Genomic DNA, 15,253 nt, shown 5'->3' with positions numbered 1-15,253 from the left:
GCCCGCCGGAAGCGCGCGCAGGAGGAGCCTCCCGCCCGCCCCCGCTTAAAGGGCCCGCGCAGCCGAGCGCGGGGAGGAGGAGAAAAGAGGGCAGCGCGTGAAGTGTTTGTTTTATGCGCTTTATTGGTCTGCGAGAACGCGCCGCGGTCACGCGCAGGGGTCACTGCGGGCCCAGCATGTCCTTGGGCTTCACCCACTGGTCAAACTGGTCGGAGGTGAGGAAGCCCAGCTTCAGGGCGGCCTCCTTCAGCGTCGTGCCGTCCTTGTGCGCCGTCTTGGCGATCTTGGCCGCCTTGTCGTACCCTGCAAGCGAGCACAGCGCAGGAGTTGGCCGCCGGTCGGAGGGACCGCTCCTTCCCTGCAGAACGAGCTGCCAGGTGTGACAGCCGCAGCCTGGCCCTCAGCAGCAGCGCCTGCGCACCCTGTGACACCCGCTCCTGGTTTGCAGGGTACAGGTACAGGTACATTCTCCCACTCTCTCTCTCGTCCCTCTTACAGCTCTTTTTATAACGCGCTGGCACGGCTGCTGCAAGGAGGGCACGTCTTTGTTTCAACACTAATCGGTGACATTCAAGCAAATTCACTATTGGCCTGACCCGTGACTTGGGTCTCCTGAGCACTGTGACAACACAAACACTGTGTGCGAAATACTGTTAGTGCAGAATATTTCAGAATCATGTTTTGAGAAGTTTCCAAGCCATGAGCTTACCTATATGTGGGTTGAGTGCTGTCACCAACATCAGAGATTCGCTCATTAGTTTGTTGATCCTGTCCGTGTTGGCTTGGATTCCAACTACACAGTTGTCAGTGAAAGAAACACAGACATCTCCAAGGAGTCTTGCAGAGTTTAAAACATTTTTAATCTAACAAAAAAAAACAAAACAAAAAAAAAACCACAACCATTACATTCAGATACTAACAGTTGCCCAGTCTACCACATTTGTTCATAACCAGTGATCCTTCCCCACCCCACCACAATATCCACTTCAACAAGCTTTTTGTAAAAAAGGAGCAAAGTTATTAATACACCCTCTTCCTTCTGCAGGGTAAGCTCAGCCATTCCTGTTTACAAGAATTTCTGAGAAGTATTCAATAGCAAGAGAAATCTTGCTTCAAGAACTCCACAGTATGTATAAACATTTTGTTAGAAAAGTTCACAAATAACTAAGTAAATAACTAAAGTAAATACATAAATTAACTAAAGTAAATAACTAAGTAAAAAATACAACACAAAGACACTTGATTCATTGTCATTTTCCCCCAGAGGTACCAATAAAGTGCAATAATGTCTGGTATTAGTCCTCTACCTTGACAATCCACAACCTCTCTTGGTTTTGGAGAGGTATCTGTTTCTATAAAAAATTATATTTTTAAGATGAAAGCTTATCTTCATAAGATAGTTTCATGTAAAAAAGCCCTTTGCCAGTTCCCTGTCAAAATAACAAAAACTTACTATAAACAAGATCAAAATTTATTCTCGCATATTAATCAGCTTCTCTGGTGCTTGTATTGACCAGTTATTCACTGATTATTGTTTTCCCCGACTTATCTGATCGCACAAACAATGATTTTACAAGCCCGAGATCTTTAAAACTTCATGAACTTACCATCATGGGCTTAAAAACATTCAGTTCAAAGTGTCCATTACTACCTCCTACAGTAACGGCAACATGGTTTCCCATAACTTGGGCTGCCACCATGGTTACAGCTTCACACTGGGTAGGGTTCACTTTTCCTGGTTGTGGAAAGGAGAGAAAAGATTAACACAGAAGAATAAAAGTTATTAAACAATCAGTAGTTCCCTCATTTACTAAGTCACATTCAACAGAAGGGATAACATGTCATAGTCATCTCTATCTGTGCACCACAAAAAACAAGTAACTACCATAAATTGTATTGGCTGTACTATTCTAGTAATTCAGCTAGGATTTTTAAAGTACTTTAACCATCTACCAAGGCTTTGAAAGCTGGATCAAATATGCATGAACTAAAAGCAGCTGCTAATTACCACAGTTCTTAATACAAGAGATTACAACCTGTCTTTATTTATGTGAGTAGGTATTTCTGGTAAATTATTACCAAATCTCAGTCAATTTAAGTATTACTAATTTGTTAGAATTATTTTGTAATAAAATTAATACACTCTTGTTGAGTCAGGAGAAAAAAACAACAACCAAACATATTAGAGTGGCAAGAAAGTTTTATGGTTGCTTTCATTTCTAAAAGTAGTCTTAATAAGAACATTCATTATCTGCTTTTTGAAAGCCAGATACGCTCACAACTTGTTTCTTTTATAGTTTATCATACAGGAAGAATATGCCTAAAATAGTTTTGCATATACAATATCCACATACACTTATTTTTTTTTTGAGAGGCAAGGAATGATTATTAACATTACTCCTTTTCTTATCCTCCCATACACTGGGATAACTACAGAAGGGAATATGCGAGTTCCTAACACTAATCAAGCTAGAAAGTAAAAACATTCTATTGCTACAATTCACAGATTTTATCACTCAAAGGTTGTTTCAGGAAAGTCTTAACACAAAAAATTTAGAGATCTTGCAGTTCTAAAATAAGGTTCTGAGATGCATGCTTGTACTAATAAAGTCATATTGTATGTTTACAGATAATACTGGCTGCCAAATACTGCCCAACAACACCTGTGTATTCAAGTGTTTTTATGAACACAGTTTTGGTAAAATATTGCAGAAGATAAAAGCTGACAGAAGTGTTGAAGCATGGACTTACTGATATTTGTTTGGTAAATATCTGTTAAGTTAGTGGCCCAAAATAAATTAAAAAAAAAAAAAAAAAAAAAAAGCAAGCAATTTCCGTGTTCTCTCTGTACCTGGCATGATGCTGCTTCCTGGTTCATTTTCAGGCAGGATGAGTTCTCCCAGTCCAGAGCGTGGTCCAGAACCCAGGAAGCGAATATCATTAGCTATTTTCATCAGACTACAGGCCACTGTGTTCATTGCTCCACTGAGTTCAACTAGAGCATCATGAGCTGCAAGAGCTTCAAACTTATTTGGAGCAGTGACAAAAGGCAAACCTACAGGAAAGCAGGGGAAATATTAAACCTGTGAGGCACATACATAAGCCAGATAATCAAGCACATTATTAACCTAATAAGAAAAAATATTAGTAGCACTGTAAGATTATCTCTTTTCTCTAGACCATGCCTCACAAACCTACTAAAAAGATTGAACACAAAAGACACAATAAAAGTCACTAAAATACAGAAAAGTGTAAAAGTTGAGAATCTACCCACAACAAAGGTATGACTTCCAGGCTTCCATACTATGTTGCACACTAAGCATTGCTTTGCACCACAGTACTTTGTGAAGGTCAAAACCTCTCACAAGTTAGCTCAAACTTACTTTTTTCTACTGTGAAAGCAAGTTAAGATTCTTCAGTTTGTCAAATGCTGGGATGCTTTCTCCCAGTTATAAAAAGAGTCAGCACAGTGGAGATATTAGGATACATAAGAAGTAATCACAATGGAATTAGCTACATAAAGAAAAAAGATGCATCCAATTATCAGCAACTGGAAGGGAGCAAAACCAGACAAATAATGTTAAAGCTGATTCAGACTTAGGAGGATGCCTGAAATTGCTGCCAACAGCAATAGCACAGGAGCAGTGGAAGCAACAGCACTGTTTGTATTAATTAAATGCCTGAGATTTGAGGCTAGGTTTCATAATGGAACACATTTCTTCAGGGCTTTACCCTAGAAAAAAAAGCCTCAGCAGAATTTTATCAGTGGTAATGGACATACCTAAGGATGCATTCAGGGATGCTGACTGTAGGCTGGACTTCTTACCTGCAAGACTACTGGTCTGAGCTTACATAACCCGTTTAAACAAGAGCAGCATAACACCATTTGCTAGAAAAACACTAGAATTCCTACTGTGTTTTTCAGTTCCTGCCAAACACCAAATCCCACACATTTTACATGGGCTTCTCAACTGCACAGCTGCCTTCTCGGCTGCAGCTACCATTCCAAACTTTACATTTTGCCTTTGCCAAACAACTCCCCCTATAAGAACACATGGAACCTCACGATTCTACCCTACTTCTTTTAAACTCTTAACAACCTGCCCATATAGTACATGTGACAAGCATTAATGTGGGAGAGGTTCCTAAAACACCACCAATGGCTTCTTCAAGTGCCAGAAGAAGTCTGTACTGCTTCTCAGCAGCTGTTGTTTACAGCAGGTTCCTTGTACCCTGAGAGGCAAGACAGTGAATAACAGATCAATTAAAACAAAAATACTGTTGATAAGCAGGCTCAGATTCTACAGTAAATTTAAATAAAAGACATATGCATTAATTTTGGGGGCATTTTATAAACTGTTAATGTGACACAGAACACAGATAGGAAACATTAATGGGACCAAAATTTAAAAACTCAATGGCTCTGAAATGAAGTTTTAACATCTATAATAACAGCATCAATAAAACAGCTTTTAGTCTGTCACATTAAAAAACGTAGGTGGCTTGGGGAGGACTTTTTCCCCTTTTTTTGTGCCAAGTCACAGTAGATTAAGAGAGCCAGAGGAGCAGAGATCAAGACAGTAGCATTATAGCTGGGCTAATAATAGAAGCCTGAAACTGTACCCATCTCCAACAAGCCTTGCTTAGAAAACACAGTAACTTCAATTCCTTTCAATGCACTCAGTATAATTATAAAAATATATGGCATGAAAAATGCTAAGTATAAGGAAGATAGCATAAGGCATTAACAGACAGCTTTCGGTTAAAATACAAATACAATTTGAGCTTATGAGAAGTACAGAAACTGAAAGATTAAGTTTTGACTGTATGTTCTATCTACTGCTTTACCGATCACTGAAACACCATTCCTCACCTGTCAGTTCAGCCACCTTAGCAGCAACTTTCTCAGCAAAACCAATTCTTGTGTTTAATCCTGTACCTACTGCAGTCCCACCAGCTGCCAGCTGATACACTCTTGGCATGGTTGACTCAATCCTAGCCACACCGTATTTAATTTGTTGCACATAGCCACTAAATTCCTTTGAAACAAAGCAGGATAAAATAAAGGAACAAAGACAAAAAAGAATAAGCATCTAGAATTATTTAGACTTTTAACATAATTGGACTAATTTATTTAAACCTGAAGGCACTGAACTTCACACAGATGCTAAATCTTAGCATCTTTTCACTAACAGGAAAAATTAGCATGTATTAGAAGACTGATCTCACAGTATGAACAATTACACATAAAACCAACCTACATACATAAAAATGTATTCACAATGCATATTTATCTTCCCTTTTATATCAGTTGTGTATTTAGCAGGATCTGAATCCAAGGTAAATCAGCTCTCAGATTAAATTAATGTCCTGAAGTACAATTAGAGAAATGGATCCTGGGCTATTTCACTTAATTTTAGTTAGTAAAAAACCCATTCTTGGATAAAGCCCACAAATTTTGCATCAATTTTTATCAGTTCAGCTTAATTAATTACCAAATTACTGTAATATAAACCATTCTTGACAGTAAGACAACAAAGATTTGCCATCATATATACACAATCATGTATCATAAAGATTTTAATTCAAAACGCTTAGTAGCTTTGTATGTCGACAAAACCTCATTTGTATAAGCTTATAGACTACCTACCTTCTTCCTTCCAGTGTCAGTGTGATAGAAATATCATGTGTTATTTGGTAATGAACATAAATTAAGCTTAAATTATATCTCACTACCATTAGAAGTACACATGGAAAAAAATAAGAAAATTTATGATGCAGCAGAGACTACAGCATCCATGCCAATAAAGATAAATACACTCTGACTGAGATTCAACCAGTTTCCTATGATTTATCTTAAGACAGCAACTTAATTTAGGACTCCTCAAGTTTGCCTCAGTTTCCTCCAATATATTTACAAGAATCTTCCAAACAAATGCATTTTTAAAATTTATTTATTTTTACCTGTCCAAGCGTGAGTGGAACAGCATCTTGAGTATGAGTGCGCCCTATTTTTATGATCTGGGAAAACTCTTTGGATTTTGCTTCAAGTGCATTCTGTAGCTTCTTTAGTCCAGGTAACAACACCTCGTTAACCTCCTGGGCAGCAGCAATATGCATTGCTGTTGGGAAAGTGTCATTTGAACTCTGTGAAGGAAATTAAAGAAATTCATTTACAAACTTATTTATTTACAAGCTTTTCTCACCATTGTTGCTGCAAGATGTATATGTATGGCTTTATTCTCTTTATTTTGTAAAAAGAAGAAACTGAGGAAGCAACTTAAAGAGTACTCCACAAGTCTATCTGCAGGAATAGTCAAATCTCCTGAACTCCAGTCCAGCATCTTAGTGATAAAGTCAGCTTTTTAGAACTGTACTCACAGAAAGTTAACTATATGACTAGACTGTCCACAATATTGGGACCAAAAAGAAGAACGAAATCTAATTGCTAAAGTGGTTACAAGAGACAAGTAACAAATGGATGGGTGATTTTAATGGAATTGTAGGTGACTTAAAAACACTTAGGTATTGCTTTGGTAATGTTACATCCACACTTTTCAGGATACTGAGTAAGTACTAAAAATCAGGAAGGGATAAAACTGAGTCAGTGGCTTAAACTTCAGCTAATCTGAAGAAAATACAAGGAGTGAAGTATAATAAAAATGTGTACCATGATCCTTGGAGAAAAAAAGAAAAAGGATTTTTCATTGATCCATTGTAGGACTTTAACCATCTTACTACTCTTTCTACGTGCTTTATGTAATACATCATAGAAGTAACAAGTATCCAACCTTTAGAAACTAGATCTATATTTAACTTCTTTAAGACTATCTGCAGTAGCAGTGGTTGTCACCTGGCCCCCTCTGCCCACTACATCATGTGTGAATTCATCTATCGCAAGTAAGTTCAAAATTTTTAATCTCAAAAGGTTATACTGTCAGTGACGAACATTTTAAAGTTAATTTAAACTGAAAAATGTTGCCAAATCTGTACACAAAATTTCCTTTTTGATTTTTTTTTTAAAACCAAACAGTGGCTACAAGATAATTCAAAATTCACAATTAAAAAAATACATTTGACATTAAAATAAGTATAATACAAGTATAACAACCTGGCTTTTGTTAACATGATCATTTGGATGTACTGGGGTTTTGCTCCCCAGTTTGCCCCCCATTATTTCAATGGCTCTATTGCTGATGACTTCATTGACATTCATATTGGTTTGAGTTCCAGACCCAGTCTGCCACACCACCAGTGGAAAGTGATCATTTAATTTTCCTTCAGCTACCTACAATGGAAAAAGAGAAAGAAAATTTGCTCTGCTGGGAGGAAAAGAAATTTAAAAGCATGAAACTCAGAATTTTATAGCTATAACTCAAATAAAGTTATCCATTACATTTGTAAATTGACATATAATTATTGTGAATTTATACCAGAATAACTAAGAGTTTGATGTAATACCAGATATTAGAAGAGCAAAAAAACTTTTGCTATGCTTTTTGAAGATGCTGAATTCTGAAATACAGACAAATACAGAATTTAATTTCATGTTCTACAGTCATAGGAGAAAAAAAAAAAAAAAAAAGTTTAAATACATGTCTTTTAGGTTAAATCTTCTCTTTCCCAAACAATTCAGATTATTTTTTTAAGTCCAGAATTATCCCCCTCCTTCCAAATTTTAAAGTAATTTGGATTCTAATCTTCCTGGGTAAGACTAGAGTTAGTACATGATGGTTCTCCCTTCCACAGTTATTTTTTCAGGTTAGGAAGTTGTCCCAGGCAAGGGCAATATCTGAAGTAGTTTCTCAGAGTACGTAAGCTGCTTTAGGTACTGATGAAATGTCCTGTGCCTCCTTGGGTCATGACCATCCTTTAGGTATCAGAAACACCAGATTTTGGACAGTGCTTGTCTGTTCACAGACTTCTCATCAGCACAGCTGCACCACTTTCCCCTAAGAAATCAAATTCAACAGCTGCATGGTTTCATCATTAACACTGACCCAAACTACACAACTGTTTCAGTTAGAGGCATTCATAAGTCCATTCCTGATGTCCCCCAGGAGATGTGCTTTTGCCAAAGGTCATCTGTCATGCACATGCAGTACATGGTATTTGTATGACTGAACTCTGAAATTTCTTCAGAAATAAACATCATACAGGAAAGTCCCAGCCCTTTTTGCGCACACACACCCCTGTAGAGAGCAGATTTGAGCCAGTAGATGGTTGCTGGTCCCAAACACCTTCTTCCTGTAAGACATGCTTTCCCTAGTTCTGTCCTGGACCTACATGGCTTTAAATTGAGCAGTGCCTAAAAAGGACTGGTGGCTGTATTTACTGTACCTTAACTGTAACTGAGTACCTTACACATATAAACAACTATTATTATTGCATGAACTTTAAAAGATTGGTACTTGCTGATTACCCGTGGGAACAAGGTTCTGGTCAACCAAATGGCTATATCAACTTACATCTTCTGTAGGCAGGCCCTGACAACTACTATCTCAAATCAAAACAGAACAACAGATACAAACAAGTCCTGTTTGATCTAGGTTTTCTGGAGTCTGTTGAACCCTATATACATTTAGAGATTTTTCTAAATATCTGTTTGTGATAATATCAAAATCTGTGCTCAGAAGTATCACACACCCTCCCATATATTAGCCTCGGAAAAGTTGAGAATGCAAAGGTCTGCTGTCAGAACTCTGAGGCAAGGTATTTGCAGATTATTGGGATACATCAGCCCTTCTGAACTCATGCTTTTCAGGAAAGGATCTTACGTATTTCCCATCTAATACAGGGACAAAGTTCCCACCTCAGAGAGTAATATGATTCCTTGCTGCATCTCTTCCTTTTTAAGGCATATTAGAAAATTATTTTGGAGATAAGGGAAAGTGTAACACTGCAGGGGTGTTTTTAAAACACAACAAAAAAAGCCCCAAACAACTTTCAGGGCTCATGAATCTAAACAAGGAAGCCTTTAGCCACCAAAACTTCTGATCAACATTTAACAAGGAGAACCCTAGGAACCACAAGAAGAGACTGGACATACTCTGGACAGCTCATCAAACCTCTTTGATCTTACAGTGCTACAGCTTCTGCAAATGCTTAAAGATTTTTTAAGCTAGTCGGAACAGGAAAGCTCTATAAAACAATGCATCTGGATAAATATATCTACTGATTTACACAAAGCAACACATCTGTTATTACCATATCTCAAATAATGGTCATTCACAACCCTGAGCACTTAGGTGGCATTTATCCTGAGAAAGAGGAGATACCTCCCTGTGCCACATTATGTCCTCTTTAGCTATAAAAGTTATACTTAAAATGCACAAATTTACTGGTCAGCTTAAGTCTGAAGAGGACGTAGACTAGTAATAGAGAAACTTCAGATTGCAGATGGTCTTCACATTACTAAGATGCAACTGCTTAAGAGACTGGAGACTTCCAAAATTAAAAAGCTTTGCTTGCCACGTCAGATAAATAAATGCAGTAAGTAAAATAGTAAAACACTATTTTAAGCAAATGATCTCTCACTCTGAAAAAAATTCCTAGCAATACATGCCTTCCTCTAACAATTTCAGAAATGCAGTAAGTCTTCCCCCAGCCTCCAAACTTCCTGTGAAGAGCTTAACAAAAATAGTGACAGTTCTAGTATTTTGAACAGTTGTTCCTACCTCATTTGCTGCCTTTACGATGGCATTAGCAATCTTTGGGTCGAGACCGTAATCTTGATTTACTTCAGCAGCTGCTCTCTTCAAGATGCCAAAAGCCCTTATAACTTGAACCTGTGACACAAGATTAACTTTAAATACATTGTTTTGGGGTTTTTTTTCCCCCCAAATGTAATTTTAGGAACTTACAGCACGGGTTAAATTTAAATCCAGCAGTAGTCCATCAACCAAACCAAAGAGCAATCAGGTCACAGGACCTACGCTCTCATGAACAATGACATTTAGCAGTATAGAAAGCAGTACATAGCTCATCCTTTCTTTTGTAAGGCAGATATGCTTTGTGTATTGAAATAGATTACATAGATTAAAATGAACAGGAAAGGAGAAGTGGTTCTTTCTTCCTTTTTGAGGACAAACTGACACACTTCAGCACATGGAAAGCCAGTGCATGACAAAGCAACATGCACACTAATGCTCTATGCACAGTTACATGTGAAATACCACACAGTTACACTTCGTATCAACTGGTGCAACACTAAACATCTGCAATAATAAACTACATAACACTATGGCCAACTATTCTCTTCAGTCTTTTGTCTTTAGAAAAAATGGGAAGATTTCTTATCATCCTTAGATCCTATGGTGGTCCTGCTCTGGCAGAGGGGTTGGACTCGATCTCCAGAGGTCCCTTCCAACCCCTAACATTCTGTGATTCTGTGTGATTCTATGATTATTAAAATAATCAAGCAACGCAATAAAATAATTATTCAAAAGCAACATTCAATTTATTTAAATGAAAAAAATATATTTGTAACACAGAACAATATCTTGCCATGGGATTTCTAACTTTATTTAAAATTCAAAGTTGCTCATATTCCCAACAAGGCATCCACTCTCATATCCAAAACATACTTCAAAAGAATAAATGAACACAGGTTTAAATTACTTACTGGCATTCTTTCTGAAACACCTCCAATCTTGAAGTTCATTGTAGATCTTACAGTCTGGGCACCATAGTATCTGTCACTTGGGACCTTCAGTTCACCAAAGGTATCATATTCTATCCTAAAAGCCTCTTGACTGGACTGTGGAAAGTGGAAAAGATGTTATTTTAAACACTGGTAAACAGCACATCCATTTTGAAAGCAGATACAGTTGAAAAATAATGTGCAAGAAGGGGGGAAAAAAAACAACAAACCAAAACCAAAGACACACAGCTAATCACAGGTATTTTTCTAATTATACCTTCAAAGTTAAGACATTCTTCTAGTTTGAGCATCTGCCGCACTAGAAGTCACAACTAACAATACTGTGTAGACAAGCAGACCCACTGGTAACAGGCAGCACTGCAATACTTAAGACTTGGCTGTCCACTGTATAAAACATATCATCTTGACAAACTATTCAGTTTCTTCTTTTCTAATAATTAGCAACTTAAATTACAATTTAATCTTTAAACTTAACGTATGAACTAGTACCTTAAGAATTCAGGTGTCACCCACCCAGGCAACATACACATAAACAATCCCTATTTGAAATCCACACTGCACATGGGACAGGAAAACAAAACACTGGAAGGGAGCAGCTAACTAATTCAGTACCAAGTTACTGACAATTATCTTCTTAAGCCTAATAAACCAGGAACACCCATGCCCTAACTGAAGTAGCCATGCAACATGAAGAAACTACATCTAGGAATATTTTGTAGAGTACTTCTGTAAGGCGGTATTTCTATATCACATATACGCCTAGGATGCATTATTATCTAACACAGCCAGTGATAAATTAATTTTAGCTGACATACACCAACTAAAAAGTGATTTTTTACTTTTTGTGAAACAACCCATTCATCTATCATGATGTGATCACATCCACATGCAGCTCTACAAAGATTATGGGACTGGACAGGAAGGAAGAGCAGTTTAGTCTTCCTCTGCCAGAGCATCAAGTCAGTGTTGTAGTGCAGTGAAACAAGAAAAGCAAACATTATAAACTATTAAGAAAAGCAGAGGGTACAAAAAGAAACATTACTGTGCCATCATGATTCTTCTGCACTCTGAAGTCTCTGGGCAGATTTGGTTCTTTTATCTCAAAAAGCTTATTATTGGAAACAGTTCAAAGAAAGGCAGTAAGGCTGATGAAGTGCAGGGAACAGCTTTCTTGATAAGAGGCAACAGACTTTTTCATTCAGAAAAGAGATAACTTGAGGTTTGAAGGAAAACTAAGGTCAATAAAAGCATCGAGAGAATGGTGATAAATATTAGCTGCTCACTGCCTTTTCCAATATAAGAAACAGGAACCATAACATTAGCTCATAGGAGGCAGGTTCAAAGCAAGGAGAAGGAAGCAGCCTTTTACACAAGCAGCAACCTGACAAAAGTCCTCGCCAGCTGATGCTGCAGATGCAACAAGTCCACAAGTTCAGAGAAGACAAGATAAGCACTCAGAAGAAAGATCTAAACTCAGTTGTTATGCAAACTGTGATTCAGGAAACCATTTGATGCAAAAATGAAGAGTCTGGGTCAGAGTACGAGGAAAGCATGGTACAAGTTTGCACAGTTCTTACTCTACTCTAGGTGTCCACTTCTTAAGTCAGACTGTTGCTCAGTTTTCTTATTCTGTTTTATGTGCTCTTTTGATGGTGGGTCTCAGCCTTCTTGGACAGGAACACAGTTGGGTTTTGGGCAGATCATCCTCTCCAGCAACACTGACCTTCTGCAGCAGCCAGATCAGGTCCACATCCCTGTGGATGGCAAGCTGCAGGTGGTAGTGGCATGAGGGGGTGTTCCAGCCTTTTTACTGTCCTAAGCAGCATTCCCAGCTGGGTGCAGATGCTCTGCCACGAGGTACTGCAGCAGTCTTGTGCTGGAGACACCAGCTCTGCTTGCTTAGGGCACTCTTGCAGGGTAGGTTGTGCATGTACCCCAGAAGGAACTGCAGCTCAGGCCACAAACATTAAGGCTTAGCTCTCACATCACTGTCCCGCTCCCCACACCTTGTGTTTTGGCTGATGCTCTCCCAGCTGCTGACTCCACAATAATACAAAGCTTAGTGTGGACACAGACGCCATTCCTATATTCTTTAATCCTCTTTACCCTATTTTAATCACTAAGCAGTCTTTTACATGCTAACAAGAAAACAGTCAACACTTATTTAGTATCTTACTAAAAAAATCTTTAACAGGGATGCTTGTGCACATCCACATATTGGTATTACAAGAGTAGGTATCACTGATGCATCCAAAGTCCCTGCTTTTCATACCTGGACACTTTGTGTAAGCAGACAATATCAAGCTTTTCCTAGCGCTCGATAAGCAGAAGCAATTCAGTTCAAGACCATGAAATCATGATCAATCACCGAAAGTATCCATGGTCACACATTATAAAATTGTTAAACTACCTGTAACCTTTTAGACAAACAGCTAGCAGTTGCACAATTGATTTCTCAAACTTACATAATTTCAATGTCAACAATGGTGAAACAAAGATAAATAGAATCAGGACCTCCTCGTGCAAGTATCTTTAACAACGAAATCCTGTTACTAAAAAAAAATACCTCCCTAGCCAATTGCATGTTACACACATTCACGAGCTCCAGTGAAGTTCACAGGGCAGGGTACTTTCAGTGAATGTCATTGGCTGATTGTTAACAGAGCAACAAGTGACATTAGGTAAAAAAGCCAAGTGTTATTTTACATACATACTAAAGTAACTAAACTAAACTTCAACATAACCCTCAGTCAAATGTAGCAGCCTGCAGAAGTCACTGTCTGAATTTTTAATGTAAAAAAAATCATGCTTCCCTCATTCTTTAAGACAGAATTCACTTGCTTGAGTGGATTTATGAGCTGAAGGTCCCAGTTCTCATACTTAAAGCTCTGCAGTCACAGTCTGCCATAAGGAAACTGCTGTAAAAAGTGGGACACTTCTGTTAGCCCTCTGCTCCCACACCAGTGAGCACAGGAGAAGCCAAAAGGAGACCTAGCAACTCTGCCACAGACCAAGGCAAACTCCTGTGCTCACTTAGTTTCTATCACAGCCACAGAAAGTCTCAGCTCAGAACTACTATTCCTGATCTTCACAAAACAAGTATTTTTAGGTTATTTTAAAGAGGCCTTGACACATTGTGCTCTGCCCTCCAAAATCCCATGAATCCAAAACTTACACAGTTAGGCAAATATAACTGTACCTTTGCCTTGTTGCAGGGAACTGCAACTAGAACTGATTGCACCACAACCCACTGGAGATATTCAAATGGCAGACCTGCTGCAATAACATTTCCAATGGAAAATTACATGCTGATTTAAGAATGGAACGACTTTTGGATGTAAGTATTTCAATTCAAGGAATCATCATTTTTAGCATGTCAAGACCAATCTTTCAAGGCCAGCATCAACTGCTCTTCCTTAGCAGATGAGGAATGTCTCTACTTTTAAGTGTTATTTCTTCTTTACAGTATCAATCGAGTAACAAATTCTAAAATCTACGCTTCAGAAAACAAAATATTTTGCAACACTGATCTGAAGAAGGAACATTATGGCCACAATTCCGTTTAACACAAGTCACACTGTAGAACAACATGCAGGTTTGGTTGCGTCTACACAAGATATTCCAAAACACAACTCTCACTGCTGAAAAATATCTACAAACACCAGAAAGTGGTGGGGTTTTTTTTTTGTTGTTGTTTCATTACTAGTTGGTACATTTTTGTTGTCTTCTTGGAAATAAGAATATACAAGCTTTTCCTGTAAGAATTAAAGAGCTGCTTGAATTCCAAATTCACTGACGGATGTTTTGCTGTACTTTCTGTTATTTAAACTCAAGCAATTAATAATGTCTATTTACAGGACAGGTCAGGTTTCTGAACAGGAAAAATTAAAACATACACATTTCACGTACAGCTACAGCCTTTCATAAATAGCAGGTCTTCAGCAAGTAAATGGAGACCATGATCTATGACATTTTTCTTGGATGTTGCTGAACAGAAAAATAAAAAAGGGAACTATCTGACAGGCCAACAGTTTATAAGTTAAATAGTCTTGCTCTGACACAGATTTTTTCTTACACAGGTGCGTTTTATTCACAATGCAGTTTATTCACTCATTTAGACGCTTATTTTTCTATACCATAATACCACAGATTGGGAACTACTGTTCTAGTTACATTTATTCACCATTTTAATGAGCTAAGAGGTAGGATTAACTTCTTCCAAGACGCTCAAGTCACCTGCTCGTTTTAAGGCGTGACTTTACAGAGATGCACCCAAGACCAGCCTGCGCTGCCCCTTAGCCTCAGTGCTCCTTCATTCGAACAGCACCTTCATTCCCACGCTGAGCCACCCGCGACAGACAAATCCCAACTCCCGCTGTAACCTGATCACAACCGCCGGGGATGCCCGCTAGAAGCCACCGGCGGCTCCCAAGCTAAATCCTCCAGGCAACCCCAAAGATTTTTCCAGACCCGCCCCGTTTCTGTGAGGATGCGCCTTGTTCTCGCTCGTATCCTCACAGCTCTACGAAAGGGCCTGACGTTTCTGTGGAAGCAGCTGCTGCCTCGGCAGGCCCCTCCCTGCCCACCTGC

At 38.5% G+C, this 15,253-nt stretch overlaps 1 protein-coding gene across 1 annotated transcript; it reads right to left on the bottom strand.

Moving 5' to 3' along the window:
• Positions 1-160: 160 nt before the first annotated feature.
• FH (fumarate hydratase) lies at positions 161-12,744 on the bottom strand. Its single transcript, XM_009996533.1, has 10 exons — positions 12,670-12,744; positions 10,625-10,759; positions 9,678-9,788; positions 7,112-7,288; positions 5,965-6,147; positions 4,874-5,039; positions 2,852-3,055; positions 1,608-1,735; positions 710-863; positions 161-303 (listed from the first exon to the last, which is right to left on the bottom strand). Exons 1-10 carry the CDS (start codon positions 12,742-12,744, stop codon positions 161-163), a joined length of 1,476 nt encoding a protein of 491 aa, XP_009994835.1.
• Between the last annotated feature and the right edge of the window lie 2,509 nt (positions 12,745-15,253).

This window comes from Chaetura pelagica, unplaced genomic scaffold (genome assembly GCF_000747805.2).
Source record: "Chaetura pelagica isolate M959 unplaced genomic scaffold, ChaPel_1.0 scaffold82, whole genome shotgun sequence".
Taxonomy (NCBI): Eukaryota; Metazoa; Chordata; class Aves; order Apodiformes; family Apodidae; genus Chaetura; species Chaetura pelagica.
This window is presented reverse-complemented; position numbering and strand designations above follow the sequence as displayed.

Excerpts from the sequence above, each read along its gene's own strand:
- FH (XM_009996533.1), bottom strand. The coding sequence starts at position 12,744 with ATGGCGTCTGTGTCCACACTAAGCTTTGTATTATTGTGGAGTCAGCAG. Across the intron at positions 5,040-5,964 it reads TTCCACTCACGCTTGGACAG|GAATTTAGTGGCTATGTGCA; the intron begins GTAAAAATAAAT and ends TTTGTTTCAAAG. Across the intron at positions 304-709 it reads AGCACTCAACCCACATATAG|GGTACGACAAGGCGGCCAAG; the intron begins GTAAGCTCATGG and ends GCTCGCTTGCAG.